Consider the following 22,292-nt stretch of genomic DNA (forward strand, 5'->3'; position numbering starts at 1 on the left):
TTTTTCACTCCAAGGCACACTACTATGCTGGGAATAATAAGTGTGGACATTTACTAGCTTCTTATTTAAAACGGAAATCTGAATCTAAGAGAATTACCAAGATTCTTTCCTCTTCTTCTAAAATGATGTTTACAGATTCGGACATTCTGCAAGCTTTTAGCGATTTTTACGCTGAATTATATCAATCTGAAGTCTCACCGACGCCTGAACTGTTTCAAGATTTCTTTTCTACTCTCAGTCATCCAACTCTGTCTCAGACGCAACTGGAAGCTTTGGACTTGCCCATTACCACAGCTGAAATCGAACTGGCAATTAACACACTAGCTCAGAAAAAAGCGCCCGGACCAGACGGTTTTACAACGGATTTCTATCGTTCTTTTCAGAAGACCCTTCTTCCACATATCTCTAATTATTTTTCTTCTTTTCTTCTTAACGAGAACTCTGCTACCTCTTTTTCACAGGCATGTGTAATTGTACTTCCAAAGCCAGGGAGAGATGAAACCCATATAGCAAATTATCGCCCTATTTCTTTACTGAACACTGATTATAAAATATTTACTAAGATCTTGGCTACTAGATTGTCCCGTATTATGGGTTTCCTCATTGACCCAGATCAGTCTGGTTTCATTAAGAATCGTCTGATCACTAATAATACTCGAACCTTTTTTCATATCCAGCAATTAGTTTTTTCATCCCATACTCCAGCAGTAGTGGTGTCATTGGACGCCGAAAAGGCTTTTGACTGGGTAGAATGGCCTTTTTTATTCGCCGTTCTACGATGGTATGGCATAGGTCCAACCTTCTTACGCTGGATCCAATTTCTGTATACAGCGCCATACGCCTTCTAATATATTAATCAGCAAATGTCCCCGTCTTTTTCCCTTCATAGGGGAACGCGATAGGGTTGCCCCCTGTCGCCGTTACTTTTCAACCTGGCTTTGGAACCCTTACTGTCCGCTATAAGGCAATCTGATAATATTCAAGGTATATTGGTTGGTTCTACTGTCTTTAAACTTTCCGCATATGCGGACGATGTCCTTTTGTTTCTAAGGGACCCTGTTAGTTCACTCCCCCATTTATTTGATTTAATTTCTAGTTATTCTTCCCTTTCGGGATACAAAATTAATTGGCACAAAACGGAACTATTGCCGCTTAATCATGCGGCCGCCACCTTAAATTTTGCGAATCTTCCTGTTCAGAAAAAATCTGTCAAACTTAAATATTTGGGTGTTCAATTTTTTATGGACCCGCAGGAGACGGTTACCCATAGTGAATCAAGTGTAATTCAAACTCTCAAAGATCTCATTCTACGTTGGTCTCCACTTCACCTCACTTGGTGGGGAAGATTGGACACTATCAAAATGATATCGGCCCCCAAAATTACTTATATTTTAAACATGATTCCGGTTTTCTTTTCTCCTGAGTTTTACAAACAAATAGACCGTTTATTAACGCGCTTCCTGTGGCATAATAAAGCCCCACGCATAGCTCTTAGTAAATTAAAAAATAGTAGGGATCTTGGTGGAGTGAACTTTCCGGATTTCTATTCCTATCATGTGGCTTTTATGTTGCAGCAAGGATCATATTATTTTGAAGTTGATTGGGAAAGAGATGCTCCTCAATGGTTACTTATTGAGACAGCACACATTGCTCCAATGCCTTTATTTTGTTTTCCCACTATGACGCTCACTGCCTCTCAGTCGGCCAATCCTATTCTACGATCCTTACATAGGGCGTTTTTAGAAATGGACACTAAGTGCCCTGTAGACTCAGTTGGTTGGAAACATTCGCACTACTCCTCCCTATGGTGTAATGCTCTTATTAAAATAGGAGATCAGTCTCCCTCCTGGCCCATTTGGCAAAAGAGTAATATTTGGCTGGTTTCTTCTGTTGTGCGACAACGAACGATCGTCCCTTTTTCTGTTTTATCTACTACTCATGGGCTCCCTTTCAGTCAGAAATTTGCATATCGACAACTGCATGCTGCCCTACAAGAATATCTTAAGCTATCCTCTTGGACTGACAATTCTCCCTTTTTATGGTCTTTCTACCAGAAATATGGGGACCGTGGCCATTTGGCTTCTCGTTTATATAAGTATATTAAACAACTTTCCTTTACAGCTAAAAACACTTTGCGATTGACATGGTCTTCAGACATAGGTTTGGAGATTACCTCCTCCATGTGGACTTATTGTTGGTCTATTGCCTCTCGTATTTCACTCTCCTCCAGTTTGACACAGTCCTCCCTTTTTACTCTTCACAGAGTAGTCTGGACTCCATGGAAATTACATAGGGCTGGTATTTTGGATTCTCACAAATGTTGGTCTTGTAATGTACCTAATGCTACACTATCGCACATGCTTTATGCTTGCCCTTTTGTTATTTCATTTTGGCAGCAGGTATGGGAGAAGATCTCTGTTATTTTGAATCTTGCCCTCCCGATTTCTTATTCTATTGTCATTTTAAAAGGTGGGCATCCACTATTACAATTGCCGATACCACATAGGAAACTATTGGACTTTTTATTAACTATTGGCCAACATAACATCTTGTCCAACTGGAAGCGCAGTGATCTCTTATCTGAACCATTGTGGTGGAATACTGTTAGCTTGTACACTAAATATGAACGTGCCATGGCCCTCAAATATGGGCGACTAGGCAAATGGGCTCAGGTGTGGAAACCGTTAGACATCTACATTAATTCTTTATAGTTCCTTTTTCTTATGTATCATTTCCCTTGTATGCTTCCCCTCTTTTGTCTATCTGTTCTACGCTGTTTCTTTGCTGATGCACGATCCTCTTGGTCTTTCTTCTTTATTTTACCTTATTTCTCGTAGTATCCCTTTCTTTCTCTTCGCCTTTTCTTTTTTCTTTTTCCTTTTCTTTTTTCTTATCTTATTCGTTTCCTCTACTCTTTTTCTATCGTTTTATGTTTCGCTCTTCCTGTTTCTGGCACTTATGTATCATTATGGTTATTTTCCCTTTTGTGTATGGACACTGTACGTTTCTAAGGTGATGTAACCATGTTTCGTTCTTTTTTATGTTATTTGGGACTACAGTGTATATTACTATGCCATTGTTATTTTGTTTTTCTATTGCAAAATGTTTAATAAAATCTTATAAACTAAAAAAAAATAAAAATTATACCCTTCAAAGACTTGGAAAAAGTCGCACAAGATTGCCTAGAAACAGGATAGGTAAAGTCAGATACGTGTCTTGGAATGTGGGGGGTATCGGCACCCCTATCAAGCAGCAAAAAGTGTTAAGTGCCCTTCAGAGACAGAAGGTGGGGATTGCTGCCTTACAAGAAACACACCTGTCTGCATCAGAAAGCTTAAAGTTAAAATGGCAATGGGTAGGACAATGCTTTTTTGCACCCGCCGTGGGGCGCAAGCAGGGGTGGCAACTCTAATACATAAAAATGTACAATTTTCCGTCCATCAGCAAATGACAGATGAGCAAGGATGCTTTCTTATTTTAGTTGGGAAGATGCAAGGGAAGGAGATAACCATCTGTAATATATGCCCCAAACTCCTATCAACACTCTTTCTTTCAGGGACTGGTTAGTAAGATACTGGCAGTGAATGAAGGGACCTGTCCATGTCATGGTAGACTTTAATTGCGTGAGTGATCCTAGTATGGACAGATCCCACCCTACTCTGACAGCCCCAGATATGAAGGCGAAAGGCATTTCTTATGTGTGTGCTGAGTTACAACTACTGGATATCTGGCGCACTTTAAATCCGACTGAAAGAGATTACACTCACGTGTCCAAGGCTCACTCCACAATGTCTAGGATAGATTACATTCTGGTCTCGTCATCTTTGTTATCTAAGGTTCAGCAAGTAAAAATTGGCCCAATAGAAATATCGGACCATGCGCTGTTTAGGGTGGACATAGAGGAGGGGTTAGAGGAGAGCGGTACTAGGCTCTGGAGATTCCCAAGCTCCTTAAGGGGGGATGTTCAGTTTCGGGAGTTCCTACAGAAAAAATGGCAGGAATATGAACAAAATAATCAGCAACCCAAGTCTGATCCATGGCTTTATTGGGCAGCCAGTAAAGCGGTAATGAGGGGGGAAATCACTTCCTATTTGATAACTAGGGCCAAGGCTCTTAGTCAGAAGATCCTATCCCTGGAAAGGCAGCTGCAAGTGGCGAAACTTAGCTTGAGCCATAATAAATCCCTGCACAATCAGGCAGAATATAATAACATCCTCCAAATGTTAAACACCGTACTTCACGAAAGAGCGCAGAAGATGCTTCAGAGGGGAGCACACAAATTCTTGGACCTGTCTTCCGGTAGACGGGGTAATGGAGAGGCGCCCCATGTATTAGCCAATTTCTCGAGGTCGCTGCCGACCAAGAGGGATCCCTTAAAGGGCATTCTCTTGAGGCGAGTCTTGGAGGAGGAGTCGGCCGACCAATTACGTAGCCAGAGGTGTCTTCTGGCTGCCACTGAGGATGATACTCCTTTGGCTGCTGTACGAACTAGGTCGGAGGCAGCGTCAGTGAGGAACGAGAGGGCTGATTCCATTTCTTCTCCCGGGATGTTGTTCCTGGCTTGTGATAAGCAGAAGCGCGTCACCACGGTGCAGCAGGTCGCAATTCGTAGGGACATGGCTGCTACCTCAAAGGCTTGTTTCAGAATGGCGTCCATGCGCCGGTCATGTGCATCCTTGAGGGCCGCCCCTCCCTCCACCGGAATGGTGGTGCGCTTCACAATTGCGCTAACTATGGCGTCTACCATCGGGCACGCCAGCGTCTCATGGTTCGATATGGTTCTATCTCCGAGGGGAGTTCTCCCTCCTCGGGGGGCTCGCCATCTTCCTCAGAATAATCCGAGTCCCCATAAGTGGGGTTTCCGGGTGGCGGGTGGCCATGCGTAGGTCTTGAGGGTCCCGGGGCAGGGACATCCGGTATGTATCGGTCCGGTCGGGGATCAGACTGCATCTTGACGAAGGCATGAATCCCCTTGAATAATTCCACCCAGGAGAGGGAAGCAGGTTCTAGCCGTAGGGGCACCAGGTCTGTAGGGTTCCCTGGCTGCTCACCGCGGCCTGCTAGGTTCGGGGTGTTCCCTGAGGAACTGGCAGTCAAACTGGGCTGAGACCGGCCCTGGTCTGGAACTACCAGGGCCTCTTCACATTGGGCACATAGGGAGTCTGTTTCCTCGCTCTGTGTGGCATCCTGAGCAGAGGCCTAGAGCTCTTATGCCCGAGTCTGGAGGTGCCGGCTCTGCGGCCCCATGGGCTCTCTTACGCTCCATCGCGTCTGAGCTCCCTATCAATGAGCGCCTATAAGCTTACGCCTATAAACATGCGCGTAGCAATGTGCACGTATGAACGTGCGCGTATCAGCGTGCGCGTAACTATGTGCGCCTATCAAGTGCGCCTATCAATGTGCGCGTATCAGCGTGCGCCTATGCTATCAACGTGCGCGTATCAGCGTGCGCGTATCAATGTGCGCCTAGCAGCGTGCGCGTATCACCAGTAATGGGCGCCCAAATCGTTTCGGGCGCCTAACATACACGCCCGTCGTCCCGCTTAGATCGAGGCGGCAAACCAGGGCTTGCGAGCAGGCAAAATGGCGACCTCCTTGGCGGGCTGCCACGTAGGCAGACCCTGCTAATCCTCGCTCTTCGGAGACCAGTAAGTAAAGATGTACGCCTTACCTTGTCTTCAGCGCTTCCCGGCTGCGAACCGGGCGGTCTCCGGCTGCGGGGGGAGAGGGTGAGTACCGTCACCGCCACGCTCGAGGAAGTGTACCCGCTGCCTCTAAGCCGCGCCCGAACGTTGTCTCACTCGGGGGCAAAGTCCTCACCGGGACCAAGGCTGCCTCTAAGCCGCGCCCGAGCCCTTCTCACTCAGGGGCTAGGTCCCTGCCGCGATCCGGCCACCGGACCGAGGCACTCACCTCCGAGGGAGCACGGAAATCACCTCGGGAAACTCAACTGGGGGAGGGACCCGAGGGTATCACCGCAGGAGTGCGGGGCTCGTCTTCAGGTAGGATTTCTTCTAAGAATTTAGTCGTTATAATTTGGAAAAATGCCCAGCGAGCGTAAGGTGGCTCCAAACTGCTTTGGAGATGGAAATTACTAATTTGCTGCACTTCCTGCGGGGGTATATGTACCCGTGCTGAAGTCAGATCAGTCTCCAACTGCTAGCACGAGCACACTATACCCACTTGTTTTGAGTCCATCTGCTACACGCTAGGAAAATTACCTTAGTTGCCCTTCTCTGAACTGCCTCCATCTTGTCTCTTTCTTTGGAGATACGTTCTTCAGAACTGAACGCAGCACTCCAGGTGAGGCCTCAGCAAAGACAAGCACAAGGGCGTTATCACCTCTTTTTTCTTGCTGTTTATTTCTTTCTCCAAACATCCACAGCATTCATCTGGCTTTAGCCATCACCTTGTCACATTGCTTTGATCCGTCATTTATCCAGACACTATCACCCCAAGGTTCCTTTCCTGGTCAGTGCACATAAGTATTTCACCCCCTATCGCATATGGTTCAACTGGATTACTGCACCCCAAGTGCATAACTCTACATTGAAATCTTGACATTGAAATCTAGTTGCCAAACCTTCAACCACTCTTCAAGCTTTCTTAATTTTTTTCATTTTCTCTACTCTTTCAGGTGTGTCCACTCTGTTGCAAATCTTAGTATCATCCGCAAAAAGACAAACATTTCCCTTTAATCCCTCTGCAATATCATTCATGAAGACATTTAACAGAACTGGACCCAAAACTGATCCTTGAGGGACTATACTTATACTGTTCTTTCTTCAAAGGAAGTTCCATTTACCATTACCTGGAACATTGGAGGCTGTCAAGAGTCCCAGGATTGAGATAATTACTCTTTTCACCACGGGACCACTTGGGGGTGGGCTTTCTCGGCAAGTGCTGGACCATCCTCGCTCCCTGAATTAACAGAGATTGATGCTGATGCTTCTTCGGCTTCTCTTGATGGCCAGCATCAGAACTCCTTAAGGGACTAAAACCAACACCATCTTAAAGCGGGAAGAGCCAGTGAATGGCCTATCTCTAGGTTTTCTGTTTGCCACTGACACAGAGGAAGCAGATGGTCTTCCTGTTGATGATGCTCCGAGGTCCTTTAATGTCGATGCCTCCAATGCCAGTGGATTGATCTTCTGGTGCCCTCAAAGTTTCTCCATCTGTTCCAACTGAGACTGGTGGCCCTTCTGGGTCATGGTCATGCATTTGTGACACCCATGGACATCATGGATATCTCCAGACACAGCTATCATGGGGGATCTATTATAAAACATTATTCTGCTGCAACGGGGGCAATGCTGAAACCCACTAGATATGTTTGACCGATAAAGAAGGGAAGCAAAATGAGACTCGATGGTGGCAGTGGAATAATGCCCCCTGGTACCAATGTGTGGAGAGAGACGAAGAAATGGCAGAAATATTAAACAATTACTTCAGTTCAGTGTTCACTAAAGAGTATCCTGGAAAAGGACTGTCGCTAGTTAACAAGACTGTGGATGGGGGTGGAGTAGACAAAACTCCATTTACAGAAGAGAATGTATGGGAAGAGCTAGGAAAACAAAGTGGACAAAGCCATGGAGCCTGATGAGGTTCATCCCAGGATACTGAGTGAGCTCAGATATGTGCTGGCGGGTCCGCTGTGTGACCTGTTCAATAGATCCCTGGAAAAGGGAGTGGTACCAAGTGACTGGAGAAGAGCGGTGCTGGTCCCGCTTCACAAGGGTGAGAGGAGGCTGGAAACTAGAGACCAGTTAGCATCACTTCAGTGGTGGGAAAATTAATGGAGACTCTGCTGAAGGAAAGGATAGTGAACTATCTACAATCCAGTGGGTTGCTTGATCCGAGGCAGCATGGATTCACCAGGGGAAGGTCAGACAAATATGATTTTTTTTTGATTGGGTAACTAGAGAATCAGATCAGGGAAGAGTGCTTGATGTGATTTACTTGGATTTTAGTAAAGCTTTTGATATGGTCCCACCCAGACTCATGAATAAAATGAGAAGCTTGGGAGTGAGTGCCAAGGTGGTGGTATGGATTATAAACTGGTTGACAAATAGAAGACAGAGTATGATAGTAAATGGAACCTGTTCTGAAGAGAAAACGGTGTTAAGTGGAGTGCCAAAGGGATTGGTGTTGGGACTGGTTCTGTTCAGTATCTTTGGTAAGCGACACTGCAGAAGGGATAGAAGGTAAAGTTTGTCTATTTGCGGATCATACTAAGATCTCTGCAGAGTGGACACGGTGGAAGGAGTACAGAGAATGAGACGTGATTTAAGGAAGCTTGAACAGTGGTTGAAGATATGGCAGCTGGGATTCACTGCCAAGAAGTGCAGAGTCATGCATCTGGGGTGTGGTAATCCAAAAGAGCTGTATGTGATGGGGGTGAAGGGCTGTTGGGCAAGGAGCAAGAGAGGGACCTTGGGGTGTTAGTGTCTAGCAATCTGAAGATGGCAAAACAATGTGTCAAGTGGATAGCAAAAGCCAGAAGAATGCTGGGCTACACTGAGAGAGGAATAACCAGTAAGAATAAGGAGGTGATAGTCCCCTTGTACAGGGTCCTTGGTGAGGCCTCATCTGGAGTACTGTGTTCAGTTCTGGAGACCGTATCTCAAAAGGTACAGAGACAGGATAGAAGTGGTCCAGAGAAGGGCAACCAAAATGGTGGGGGTCTCAATCAAATGATTTATAAGGAGAGGTTGAAGGACCTAAATATGAATACCCTGGGGGAGAGGAGGTGCAGGAAAGATATGATACAGAACTTCAGATACCTGAAAGGTTTTAATGAAGCACAATCAACGACAAACCTTTTCCATTGGAAATAAATCAGTAGAACTGGGGTCTCGAAATGAAACTCCAGGGACAACTCAGAATCAATGTCAGAAAATATTTCTTCATGGAGAGGGTGGTGAATGCCTGGAATGCCTTTCCGGAAGAGGTGGTGAAGACAAAAACAGTAAAAGATTTGAAGGGGCATGGGATAAACACTGTGGATCCCTTAAGGCTAGAGGATATGAATGAAAAAAAAAAAAAAAGATTACATGGGGTAACTTGCTGGTGAGGCGGTTACTACCCTTAACCAATAAGCCTTTATGCTGTTAATACAACTCCATCATTGCTCTCTGCTTCAACGGCAGGGGGAAAAGAGGAAAAGGGGAATTAGATTCAGACAGCAACCAATAAGGTCATTGAATTGTACAGTCTGGGAAAACAAGCATGGGGGTGACTTGCTGATGCGGCGCTTACTACCCTTAACCAATTAGCCTGATATTGTTGATGCAACTTCAACATTGCTCTCTGCTTCAACGGCAAGAGGTAATGGGGAATTGGACTCAACCAGCAACCAACAAGGGCCCTGACTTTGACGGTCTGGGAAACTGATCATTATAAAAGTGACTTGTATAGTGCAGTAGTTGCTATCATAAGCTTGCTGGGCAGACTGGATGGACCATTTGGTCTTTTTCTGCCGTCATTTCTATGTTTCTTCAAACTGCACACTGCTGCAGAACAGAGACTAGAACAAACACTTACAGAACTACTGGGTAAAAAAAAACCATGGGGGCCATGATGAATGATCCTGCTGATCAGAAAAACCCCAAAGGCCTAAAGGTTGAAGACGTGAGGAAAAAAACAGTGATCAGAGGGCTCCGCAGAAAAATACAGAATGAAGGAGCCCCCTTCATGGATGAGTGGAAAAATGGCATGCGTGTGTATGCTCAGTGAGGCTCAGTGACACAAGCTTTCCGAGTCGGGCTCCATCAGATGATGTCATCATCTATGAGGACTGCCATCCTTCTTGCCCTGAAAGAAAGTATGATGGTGGCAGCATTATGTTGTGGGGATGTTTTGCAATAGTGGGGTCAGCAAGGTTTGCAAAGAATGAGGAAAAGATTCTTGAGGTAAACTTGTTCCAGTCTGCCATAGACCTGGAACTAAGAACAAAGGAAAAAATGGTGTATCTCATAAGAGGCAATGTTCTTGAGTGGCTAGTCAAAACCCAGTCTGAATCCAATACAAAATCTGTGGCAAGATTTGAAGACTGCAGCTCACAAATGATCTCCAGCTAACTTGAAAGATCTTGAGCTCTTCTGCCAAGAAGATTGGGCAAATCTGCACCATCCCATGGTGCAAAGTTGGTAGATACTTATCCTAAACAATTCATGGCTGTTACTGCTGTAAAACTGGCTTCCATCAAAACTTTTCTTTTTTTTTTTAATTAATTACTTTTGGAAAATTTCTATAATTTTATAATTTTAAGGTTCTAACTTCAGTTTTTAGGGCCATTCATGGGGAATGAGTGGAGTATTTGAGGACACTGGTGTCTTGGTATAGCCCAGTTTGGGTACTGAGATCTACAGGGGCCTCTTTGTTGCCAGCTCCGGGGCTATAATGGCTAGGCTACAGGAAACAGAAATCGGGCTTTGTCCTGGGCTGTTTCACGCCTGTGGAGTGGTCTTCCTGAGGAAATTCACCATTTATAAAATTATGGTACGTTTAGGAAGCAAATTAAGGATTTCCTCTTACGTGAAGCTTTTGAATCTGCCTGAAGTTGCTTGAATTTATTTAAATTAATCGGTTGTATTGTTTATTTGCATGATATTAATAGTCTGTGGGTTTTTTTTTTTAAGTCGCCCAGAACAGGTTTCTGGTAATGGGCAGGTAATAAATAGAAGTAAATAAATAAAATAAGTGACAAAACTTTACCTTTCCTGGGACAGTCCCACAAGACTTCGCCCATCTACACTAAGCAATTGATCTCCAGCTGCTAGACGGCCATCCTATTCACATGAACAAGAAAAGAAAGATGTTTTACACGTGTTGCTAACATTAGATTTCATAGCTTTTTGCTTTAAAATCACAGCTTTAAATAATAGCTATATAAGTTCAATGTTTTAAAATATTACAAACCACTTCTGCAGCTCCTCCTTTCACCACTGACTTGATATAGATTCCTAGTTTCTCCTGGCCTGCACCCTGAAGAAACAAAGATAAAAATATGATTACATTTTAATGTAAAATCACATTCTCATATGCAGTCACCAACTGCTTTGTTTTGTAGTCAGAAAAAAATTTGCTGGCTCTCTGCACAATTCCTTCCATGCAGGCCGATACAGTAAAGTGCGCTCCGGTGGACTGCACTGTTAGCCCGGGTTTGGCCGCGCGTTTGACGCGCTAGCTTTACCGCTTATACAGTAAGGGGTAATAGCACGTCGAAAACGCGCAGCCAACACCCCCAAAACTAATAGCGCCCGCAACATGCAAATGCATGTTGATGGCCCTATTAGTTATTCCCGCGCGATCCAGAAAGCAAAACGTGCAGCGAAGCCACACATTTTACTTTCAAAAATTAACGCCTGCCCAAAGGCTGGCGTTAATTTCTGCTGGCACCGGGGAAGTGTACAGAAAAGCAGAAAATCTGCTTTTCTGTACACCCTCCGACTTAATATTATAGCGATATTAAGTCGGATGCCCCAAAATTAAAAAAAAAAAAAAATTTAAATTAAAAAAAAAACAAACAAAAAAAAAAACAAACAAACTTAAAATCGGCCGGCGGCCCGTGGGTCAGAAAACGGACGCTCAATTATGCCGGTGTCCGTTTTCCAAACCTGTGGCTGTCAGCGGGTTTGAGAACAGACGCCGGCAAAATTGAGCGACGGCTGTCAAACTCGCTGACAGCCGCCGCTCCTGTCAAAAAAGAGGCGCTAGCGACGTGCTAGTGTCCCTAGCGCCTCTTTTTACTGCGGGCCCTCAATTGCATACTAAATTGCGCGCAAGGGAGAGTGGCCTGTGCGCACGTCGGGAGAGCGGGCGCTCGCCTCGGAGCGCCGGCTCTCCCGCAGGTTTTACTGTATTGGCCTGATTGTTAGGGAATTGCTTACCTCCGCTGACCACCAGAACCTTACCCAACTGCTTCTGCAGCTCTGTGCAACTCAAATTCACAAAACGTTTATCAGAGCCATCTTTTTCTTTTAATATACATTTTATTCGTAACTTTAGTGTTTAAAGTTTTAGAAATGTCCTCCTGCTTAGCCACTCCCACCACTTTGAGTTTAAATAAACAGGGAACACTGCTGTGCTGACCTTCATCAGGAAATAATGCAGGTATCACACAGATGCAGAAAAATTATGAGAATAGTATGGACAACTAAAATGCCTTTTTCTTGGCCTTTCTGCCAAGCTTATCCAGGAACCTAAGACCTTCGCTTCACATCCTGCCTGCTCGTTTCTCCATATTTCCGCAATGTCCGATTCATTTAAGATTGTTCTGGGCACGATATACCCTACTAGTATTCTACGCTGCAGATCTCTGTTTACTCTTACATGCTGTATTTGGCCCTTCTCCCCATTCTTTGTACTGACTACGTGTTATAGTTATCTGTTTATTTGTTGATTCGTTTTTAGCTGTTTATCGGTTTTCAGGACCATTCAATAACTTAACTAGAATAGTCTCCCTTATCCCAGTTTGTATTCCTTGTTCCATGTACTGCCTGCGTGCGAATCTCTTTTGCTTTATTTCAATGTTTCACTGTAAACCGATGTGATTTGTATGTCATACAGGAACACCGGTATATAAAAAGTAAAAATAAATAAATAAATAAATAAAATCAGGAAATTTCTGAAAACAGTTGACATGGATAAAATTATATATATTCCTTTATTCCATAACGTGTTAAGATACATGAAATATAATATTAAAACAAGAAAGAATAGAAATCTATAAAAAAACAGAAAGAGCTAAAAAAGGAGCAAGTTGATATTTTGCAGAATCTGGAAAAGTATTGCTACTTACTGGATTAAGGGAATGATTCACCAATCTATGGTAAATTCCACACATTTGATTAATGGGATGATTTACTAACGGTGCACATTGTCGTGCATTATTGCCTTTTAGTTGTATTAGTTGTTAGTTTCACAAGCAGAAAATGTGTTGAAGTGGAAGGGAAATTGCATGGAAATCACAGTGCACCTTATTGCCCCTGCATTTGTATTCAAATCTTTGACAATTTCAACTCAGGTCTTTTCCTCCCACATTATATTGATCTCATATGTTAGACTTTTGTAGGTTATTTTTGAATTCCATGCAGCATTCACAGTAATTATTTACAAACGTTTTTTCTGAATTGCATATTTTACAGTGTATTAAAATATTTCTGTTGATTAAATAGCAGTGTGACAACAGTCAAGTCAGTGTTTGTAAGCTGAAGAGTTTTGTATCTTAAAATTTACACACACTTTCTTCTCTCTCTCTTATATACACACACCCCTACTCGCTCACTTAGTCAAATGCTCACAAACCCCCCTGCTCTCTCCATCTCACATACTCACACACTCACCCAGCCCTGCACTCTCCCCTCCCACATGTTCATATACATGCTCACATAAAGAAAACTGCTCTCGCTTGCTGACACCTGTTGCACACATATGCTTTCTCTCTCACTCATTCACTTTTTTCATACCTCTGAAGCTTGGAAGCACAAGCCAGGACAGACTATGGCTACCACGCCTACAGGATGACTCCTTCAGGCAGGGTCACGCTAATCCCACTTTGGCCTACTGCTTCTTCCCACAGCACCAGTCACTGTTCTTTCATGCCTTGCAGGATGACCTTACTCTGGTCTCCTGTTCCTTCCTGCAGCGCTTGCCAGGCTGCAACCTGTTTTTCCTCTGCAGACCCTGTGCTGATGAGCTGTTTTTTCTGGGCATGCTGCTAATCTTCCTGATAATAACAGTGGGCATGGTTTTCTTCCTGCTTGTGTGGGCCATGGGACACTACTTTCTCTTCTGGGCCAGTGCAGTGGGAAAAAGGACATGCCATCGCCTTCACCACCCTCAGAGGCCATGGCAGACTAGGAGGCCACCTAGTCCTTCCACTATCCCCGACTCCTCTCTCTCATTCGCTTCCCTTCCCACTTACTCATTCAATCCCCTTCTCCTCATAAGAACATAAGAAACTGCCATGGTGGGTCAGACCCACCACCTCCATCAAGCCCAGCATCCTGTTTCCAACAGAGGCCAAACCAGGCCACAAGAACCTGGCAATTATCCAAACACTAAGAAGATCCCATGCTACTGATGCAATTAATAGCAGTGGCTATTCCTAGAATCCTCACAAACTCTAACAAAAGAGATCATATCACTCCAATCCTTCGTAACCTACACTGGCTTCCTATTAAACACAGGATCCTCTATAAAGTACTCACAATCGTTCACAAAGCGACATACAAACTTGCTCCTATCATGTTAAGCACTCAACTTCAACCTCATACATCTTCCAGACCAATTAGAAGCGCATACAAAGGCACACTGCATGCCCCACAGGTAAAATCATCATTGAGTAAACGAGCATTATCTTCAGCAGGCCCACACCAATGGAACGCGCTCCCCCCAGATCTAAGACTAGAACCAAGTCATCAGGAGTTCAAAAAAAAGCTAAAATCCTGGCTTTTCCGCCAAGCCTTCCCAGACTCTTAATGCTGCCTAGATGCGATGATAAACCCAAATTATGGGATACCTCACTGAGTTTTACTATTATGATTTTTTTTAACTGTACTATGATTTTGAGTTCAAACGTTTCTTGTATTTATACTGTATTTATACTGTATCTACACTATATTATAATATTACTATGTTCAATTGGCATTCTGTTCTATTGTTCCATGTAAAGCCCCTTCCTCTATTTTGGGCATTTCATTGTTTTATGTAAACCGGAGTGATTTGTATTTCTTACAAGAACATAGGTATATAAAAATTAAAAATAAATACAAAAATAAATAAATAAGTAAACTTGATTAATAGCCGTTTATGGACTTCTCCTCCAAGAACTTATCCATACCTTTTTTGAACCCAGCTACACTAACTGCACTAACCACATCCTCTGGCAACAAATTCCAGAGCTTTATTGTGCGTTGAGTGAAAAAGAATTTTCTCCGATTAGTCTTAAATGTGCTACTTGCTAACTTCATGGAATGCCCCCTAGTCCTTCTATTATTCGAAAGTGTAAATAACCGAGTCACATCTACTCATTCAAGACCTCTATCATATCCCCCCTCAACCATCTCTTCTCCAAGCTGAACAGCCCTAACCTCTTCAGCCTTTCCTCATAGGGGAGCTGTTCCATCCCCTTTATCATTTTAGTTGCCCTTCTCTGTACTTTCTCCATCACAACTATATCTTTTTTGAGATGTGGCAACCAGAACTGTACACAGTATTCAAGGTGCGGTCTTCACCATGGAGCGATATAGAGGCATTATGACATTTTCCTTTTTATTAACCATTCCCTTCCTAATAATTCCTAACATTGTGTTTGCTTTTTTGACTGCTGCAGCACACTGAGCTGACGATTTTAAAGTATTATCCACTATGATGCCTAGATATTTTTCCTGGGTGGTAGCTCCTAATATGGAACCTAACATCGTGTAACTACAGAAAGGGTTATTTTTTTCCCTATATGCAACACCTTGCACTTGTCCACATTAAAATTTCATCTGCCATTTGGATGCCCAATCTTCCAGTCTTGCAAGGTCCTCCTGTAATGTATCACAGTCTGCTTGTGATTTAACTACTCTGAATAATTTTGTATCATCCGCAAATTTGATAACCTTGCTCATCGTATTGCTTTCCAGATCATTTATATATATATATATATAGTGAAAAGCACCAGTCCAAGTACAGATCCCTGAGGCACTCCACTGTTTACCCTTTTCCACTGAGAAAATTGACCATTTAATCCTACTCTGTTTCCTGTCTTTTAACCAGTTTGTAATCCACGAAAGGATATTGCCGCCTATCCCATGACTTTTTAGTTTTCTTAGAAGCCTCTCATGAGGGACTTTGTCAAACGCCTTCTGAAAATCCAAATACACTACATCTACCGGTTCACCTTTATCCACATGTTTAATTAACCCCTTCAAAAAAATGAAGCAGATTTGTTAGGCAAGACTTCCCTTGGGTAAATCCACGTTGACTGTGTTCCATTAAATCATGTCTTTCTATATGCTCTACGATTTTGATAAGAAAATTATTCCTTACCTGCTAATTTTCGTTCCTGTAGTACCATGGATCATTCCAGACTGTGGGTTATGTTCCCTGTCCAGCAGATGGAGTTAGAACCAAAAATTCCCAGGGGAGGACCTATATTAGAATAACCCCTGTTTTATTGTAACTTATTCTTCCATGCACTTGTTATACTTTTGTAATGTATACTTTTATGTTTTAGTTATGTTCGTTATAATGTATTGCTCTCCCCTTGTTTTATGTAAACCGACATGATACGAATTTCCGTGAATGCCGGTATAGAAAAACACAAATAAATAAATAAATAAAAATAAATATAGCCACGCCTCCCTCGCCTCAATCCTCAGTAACTGGACTAGCAAAGCCAAGACGAGAAGAGACAGAACCAGAGGAATCAATTAATCTAAAAAATATAGAGAAAAAAATAACAGCTGTGACAGCAACTAACTTGTACTCAAAAAACTGTAACTGAGAACTTGCAAACAGCACTGTGTTCAAAGACACAGCTCGCAATAACTAGAGATACAGAGTGAAAATATTGTGAAGACAGGAAAGCAGGGATGGCCCACAAAGAACCCCCAAAACCAGGGAGGGGTCTGGAATGATCCATGGTACTACAGGAACGAAAATTAGCAGGTAAGGAATAATTTTCTTTTCCCTGTACGTACCAGGATCATTCCAGACTGTGGGATGTACCAAAGCTTCCCCATCATGGGTGGGTCGCGGACAGCCCTGCCCGTATGACCCTGTCTCCAAGCTGACCGTGAGACGGCGCGCGAATGTCTAGACGATAATGTCTTGCGAAAGTGTTGAGAGACTTCCATGTGGCCGCCCTACAGATTTCCTGAGAAGAAACTGCAGAACTTTTCGCCCACGACGTCGCTTGAGCGCGGAGAGAATGCGCCTTAACAGTTAAAGGTGGAGACTTACCCACTCCGATGTATGCGGCTATAATCACTCCTTTCAGCCAGCGAGCGATTGATTGTTTGGATGCCATGCAACCCTTCCTGGGTCCCGACCAAAGGACAAACAAATGATCGGAGAGTCAAAATTCATTAGTGACCTCCAAATAATGTATCAAAGAACGTCGGACATCCAACCGACGTAGGTCAGAAGAATTAGAGGATAAAAATGACGGAAGCTCTATCGATTGGTTGAGATGGAAAGTCGAGACCACCTTCGGCAGAAAAGATGGAACTGTCCGCAGGGATACTCCCCCTGGCGTGAAACGAAGGTATGGCTCCCTACATGATAGAGCTTGTAGTTCAGAGATCCGACGTGCTGAGCTGATCGCCACCAGGAAGATGGTCTTAAGGGTGACATCCTTGAGTGTGGCCGAAGTCAGAGGCTCAAAAGGCGGTGCACATAGAGCCCGGAGTACCAAATTGAGATTCCAAGAAGGACAAGGTGGTCTAATTGGAGGCTTCAAGTGTTTAACCCCCTTTAGAAAACGTAGGATATCTGGATGTGAGGCCAGAAGCTCCCTGTCATTACTACGTAGGAAGGCTCCCAACGCCGCCACCTGCACATGAAGAGAATTATAGGCAAGGCCCAAATCTAGACCAGCCTGTAGGAAGGAAAGCACATGTGTCACAGAGGCCTGCGTTGGTAGAATCGATTTTGACTCGCACCATTCCTCAAAAACCTTCCATACTCTGACATAATTAACCGACGTGGATGTCTTCCTAGCTTTCAGGAGCGTGGAGATGACAGATTCTGGATATCCGCGCCGTCTCAATTGACGCCTCTCAAAAGCCAAGCCGCAAGACAGAAGCGATCTGCCTCCTTGAAAAATATTGGTCCTTGGCGAAGAAGACGTGGCAGATGACTAAGCCGAAGAGGGCCGTCTACTGCCAGATTGAGAAGATCTGCAAACCATGGTCGACGAGGCCACTCTGGTGTAACTAGGATCACCAGACCTTGATGCGTCTCTATCCGTCGGATAACCTTGCCCACTAGAGGCCACGGAGGAAAGACATACAGGAAACACTGTCGAGGCCAGGGAAGAACCAGCGCGTCGACTCCTTCCGCGCCGCGCTCTCACCTGCGGCTGAAGAACCGGGCGGCCTTTGCATTTGTCGCGGTTGACATTAGATCTACATGGGGTCTCCCCCAACGCTGTACTATCCTTCGCATTGCGTCCTCCGAGAGTTCCCACTCTCCGGGATCCAGGTGTTGTCGACTGAGAAAATCTGCCTGAACGTTGTCCACGCCCGCTATGTGCGAAGCCGCTAGCCGCTGTAAGTGTAGCTCCGCCCATGTCATCAACTCGTCGGTCTCCAACGAGACTAGATGGCTTCTGGTGCCCCTCTGGCGATTGATGTACGCCACTGTGGTTGCATAGTCCGAAAGAATCCGAACCGCTCGACTGCGAACCAGTGGGTAGAACCCCTGCAGCGCTAGACGGACTGCTCTGGTCTCCAGCCGATTGATGGGCCAAGTGGACTGTTCCATCGTCCATCGGCCTTGGAGAGACCTGTCCTGACAGACCGCCCCCCAGCCGGTGAGACTGGCATCCGTGGTGACGACCACCCAATCCGGGTTCTGTAGAGACACTCCCTGAGCTAATTGTTGAGGGTCCAGCCACCACTGTAAGCTGAGCAAGACAACATCTGGGATGGGCAGTACTGCTTGAAAATCTCTCGACACTGGGTTCCATCGCGAAAGCAGAGATCTCTGGAGAGGCCTGAGATGAGCGAAGGCCCACGGAACCAAATCGATTGTTGAGGCCATGGTTCCCAGTACCTGAAGATAATCCCACGCCGTGGGAGCAACTAGTGCCATGAACCGTGTTACCTGAGCACGCAGAGCACGAGCTCTGTCCGGGTGCAGAAATAGCTCGGCTCGGCTGGTGTCGAAGTGTGCTCCCAGAAAATCCAGCGATTGGGACGGTATCAGTTTGCTCTTTGAGAAATTGACGATCCATCCCAGAGACTGAAGAAGCTGTACTACCCTGTCTACAGCACAGTAACCCTGCGTCCTCGACTTCGCCCGAATGAGCCAGTCGTCTAGATAGGGATGTACAAGGATACCCTCCTTGCGGAGCGCCGCCGCCGCCACCACTACCATGATCTTGGTGAAGACACGCGGAGCCGTCGCTAGACCAAAAGGGAGAGCACGAAACTGAAAATGCTGTCCCAAAATCTTGAAGCGTAAGAAGCGCTGATGAATGTGATGGATCGGGATGTGAAGGTATGCCTCTGTAAGGTCCAAAGAGGCCAAGAATTCTCCCGGATGCACGGCTGCTAACACTGAACGGAGCGTTTCCATACGAAAATGAGGAACTCTGAGACACTTGTTGACCGTCTTGAGAACTAGGATAGGTCGAGAGTCTGTCGGACTGCTAATTGTTTGAGACGGGAACCGCAAGGAGAAAACAGAAAACGATCTCGGGGTTCGTGTACAAAATACTAATATGTAGCCTTGTCTTAAGATGTCCAGCACCCATTGATCCGACGTAATTTGGGCCCACTCCTTGTAAAAGAGAGTAAGGCGACCCCCCAGGTGGGGGATCCCCTCTTGGGTCCTTCTGGCATCATTGTGAAGCCTTCGAGGAAGGACCTGCCCCTTGAGTATCCTTACCGTGGCGGCGCCCTCGAAAGGACCGGTTCCAGGTGTGGGATCGTGTAGAAGGAGCCTGAGGTGTCTGCTGTCTAGTAGGATGCGACCTCCGTTGATTCCGGTACCTATTTCTGGAGGAATAAAAAGATCTAGAAGAACGTGGACGATCTTCTGGTAGCTTGTGCACCGCATTCTCATTAAGAGATTTGATGATCTGATCCAAATCTTCCCCAAATAGGCACCTACCCTTGAAAGGAAGGGAACTCAAGCGCGTCTTAGACGAAGCATCTGCCGCCCAGTTGCGTAGCCACAAAAGACGACGAGCGGACACCGCCGCCACCATGGAACGAGGGAGGACCCTTAACAGATCATAAAAAGCATCAGCTCCATAGGCAACCAGCCTGAATAGTCTCTGCCTATGGCAAAGATTGGGAAGTGAGAAGCTGTTGTACGCAACGCAGAGCTGCTCGCTGTGCTAGGGAACTGCAGATAGCAGCCCTCATCCCCAACGCTGAGACTTCGAAGATACGCTTGAGGTAAACCTCGAGTTTGCGATCCTGGACATCCTTCAACGCCGTCCCGCCCGTGACCGGGATGGTAGTATGTTTCGTGACCGTGGATACTGCTGAATCAACAGCAGGAACCTTAAGAATCTCCAAGAAATCAGTGGGGAGAGGGTATAACTTTTCAATGGCTCGACCGACTCGAAGATTGGCCTCAGGAGTATCCCACTCCCTTGAAATCAATTGCAAGATGTTGTGCTGCATGGGAAAAGCTTTCGCTAGAGGTCGTAAGCCCGCTAGGAGAGGATCCCCTTTCTTAATCTTCGGATCCTGAGCCACAGGATCCGGAGGAGGGTCAATGTCCATTTCCTGGAGGATGTGGGGGATAAGATCATCCAATTCCGCTGCTTGAAAAATACGGAGGACCCTCGGGTCGTCACCTTCTACCTGGGCCGCCAGGGAGGGATCATCCTCATCTGGATCTTGCCATGGATCCCCCGACGGTTGTTGCAGCGGTATAGGAATCACGGGGGGGGGGGGGGGGCTGAGTGGACCCCGCACGCCCTGTGGGCAAAGAAGCCCTCCCTAAGGGAGGGTCTGCCGTCGAAAGCTGTGTCAAGCAGGCCAGTTTGGGGGGAGAGGGACCCCAAATTCCAAGATTCGGATCCCTGCTCTGTAAAAATGCCTTGTGCATTAAAACAATGAATTCTGGCGAAAAAGCGGGAAGTGCTGATGAGGGGCCTCCCGAGACGTCGTCCCCTTGCCTCCCCAACATCCTCATTAGTAAACACAGAAGCAAAGAATTAATTTAGTCTTTCTGCAATGGCCTTATCTTCCCTAAGAGCCCCTTTAACCTCTCGGTCATCTAATGGTCCAACCGACTCCCTCACAGGTTTCTTGTTTTGGATATATTTAAAAAAGTTTTTATTATGAGTTTTTGCCTCTATGGCCAACTTCATTTCAAATTCTCTCTTCGCCTGTCTTATCAATGCTTTACACTTAACTTGACAATGCTTATGTTTTATCCTATTTTCTACAGATGGATCCTTCTTCCAATTTTTGAAGGATGATTTTTTGGCTAAAATAGCCTCTTTCACCTCACCTTTTAACCATGACGGTAATAGTTTTGCCTTCATTCCACGTTTCTTAATACATGGAATACATATGGACTGCGCCTCTAGGATTGTATTTTTAAACAATCTCCAAGCCTGTTGAACACTTTTAACCTTTGCAGCTGCATCTTTCAGCTTTTTTCTATTTTCCTCATTTTATCAAAGTTTCCCTTTTGAAAGTTTAGTGTTAGAGCTGCAGATTTACTTATTGTTCCCCTTCCAGTTATTAGTTTAAGTTTTATCATGTTATGATCACTTTTGCCAAGTGGCCCCACCACCGTTACCTCTCTCACCAAATCCTGCGTTCCACTAAGAATTAAATCTAAAATAGCTCCCTCTCTTGTTGGTTCCTGAACCAATTGCTCTATGAAGCAATCATTTATTACATCCAGGAACTTTATGTCTCTAGCAAGTCCTGATGTTACATTTAGCCAGTCAATATTGGGATAATTGAAATCTCCCATTATTATTGCACTGCCAAATTGGTTTGCTTCCCTGATTTCTCTTAGTATTTCATCAGCTGTCTGACCATTTTTCCAGGTGGACGGCAGTATACTCCTAACACTATACTCTTACCCAACACACATACTCCACCATGTTCTCACTCATTCTCTTCCAACACCCCCCTTCTCACTCATTCACTAACCTTCTTTGTCCCTTTCTCTTTCCATTCATCTGCTTCTCTTCCCACACTACCCCGTTGTTCTTACTCATTAACTCCTTCTCTTCCAACTCACCCCACCACACTTAGGTCTTCATATTACTGGCTGGAAATGGAAACCCTGCCAGCACATCATCCTGTGGTACCCTCTGCCACAGGGTCTTATTGCTGGTGGGGAGTGGGAACCCCAAGAACATGTCATCCTGTGGTATCAGCTGTTGCAGCATCTTCTTATTGCTGACAGGGAGTGGGAACTATGCCAGCAGGTCATTCTTCCATGCCACTGCAGGGTTTTCATATTGCTGGCAGGAATTGGGAACCCTGGTGGCGTTAGAATTTAAAAGGCACAGTGAGGCAGTTTTCACAGGTGATTTTTTTTTTTTTTGAGGAGGGGGGAGGAACACTTGCTGCCACCTGAGGCGGCTGCCC

General features: G+C 45.1%; 1 protein-coding gene across 21 annotated transcripts in view; it reads right to left on the reverse strand.

Moving 5' to 3' along the window:
• Nucleotides 1–22,292, reverse strand: part of AFDN (afadin, adherens junction formation factor) — a 1,391,435-nt gene that overhangs the window by 417,458 nt on the left and 951,685 nt on the right. For all 21 annotated transcript variants that reach the window (XM_029594302.1, XM_029594301.1, XM_029594288.1 and 18 more), the window contains 2 exons: nt 10,921–10,986; nt 10,717–10,790 (listed from right to left, as the gene is read on the reverse strand). In XM_029594302.1, coding sequence (XP_029450162.1) covers nt 10,717–10,790; nt 10,921–10,986 — 140 coding nt within the window. The remainder of the gene's footprint in view (nt 1–10,716; nt 10,791–10,920; nt 10,987–22,292) is intronic.

Source organism: Rhinatrema bivittatum, chromosome 3 (genome assembly GCF_901001135.1).
Source record: "Rhinatrema bivittatum chromosome 3, aRhiBiv1.1, whole genome shotgun sequence".
Taxonomy (NCBI): domain Eukaryota; kingdom Metazoa; phylum Chordata; class Amphibia; order Gymnophiona; family Rhinatrematidae; genus Rhinatrema; species Rhinatrema bivittatum.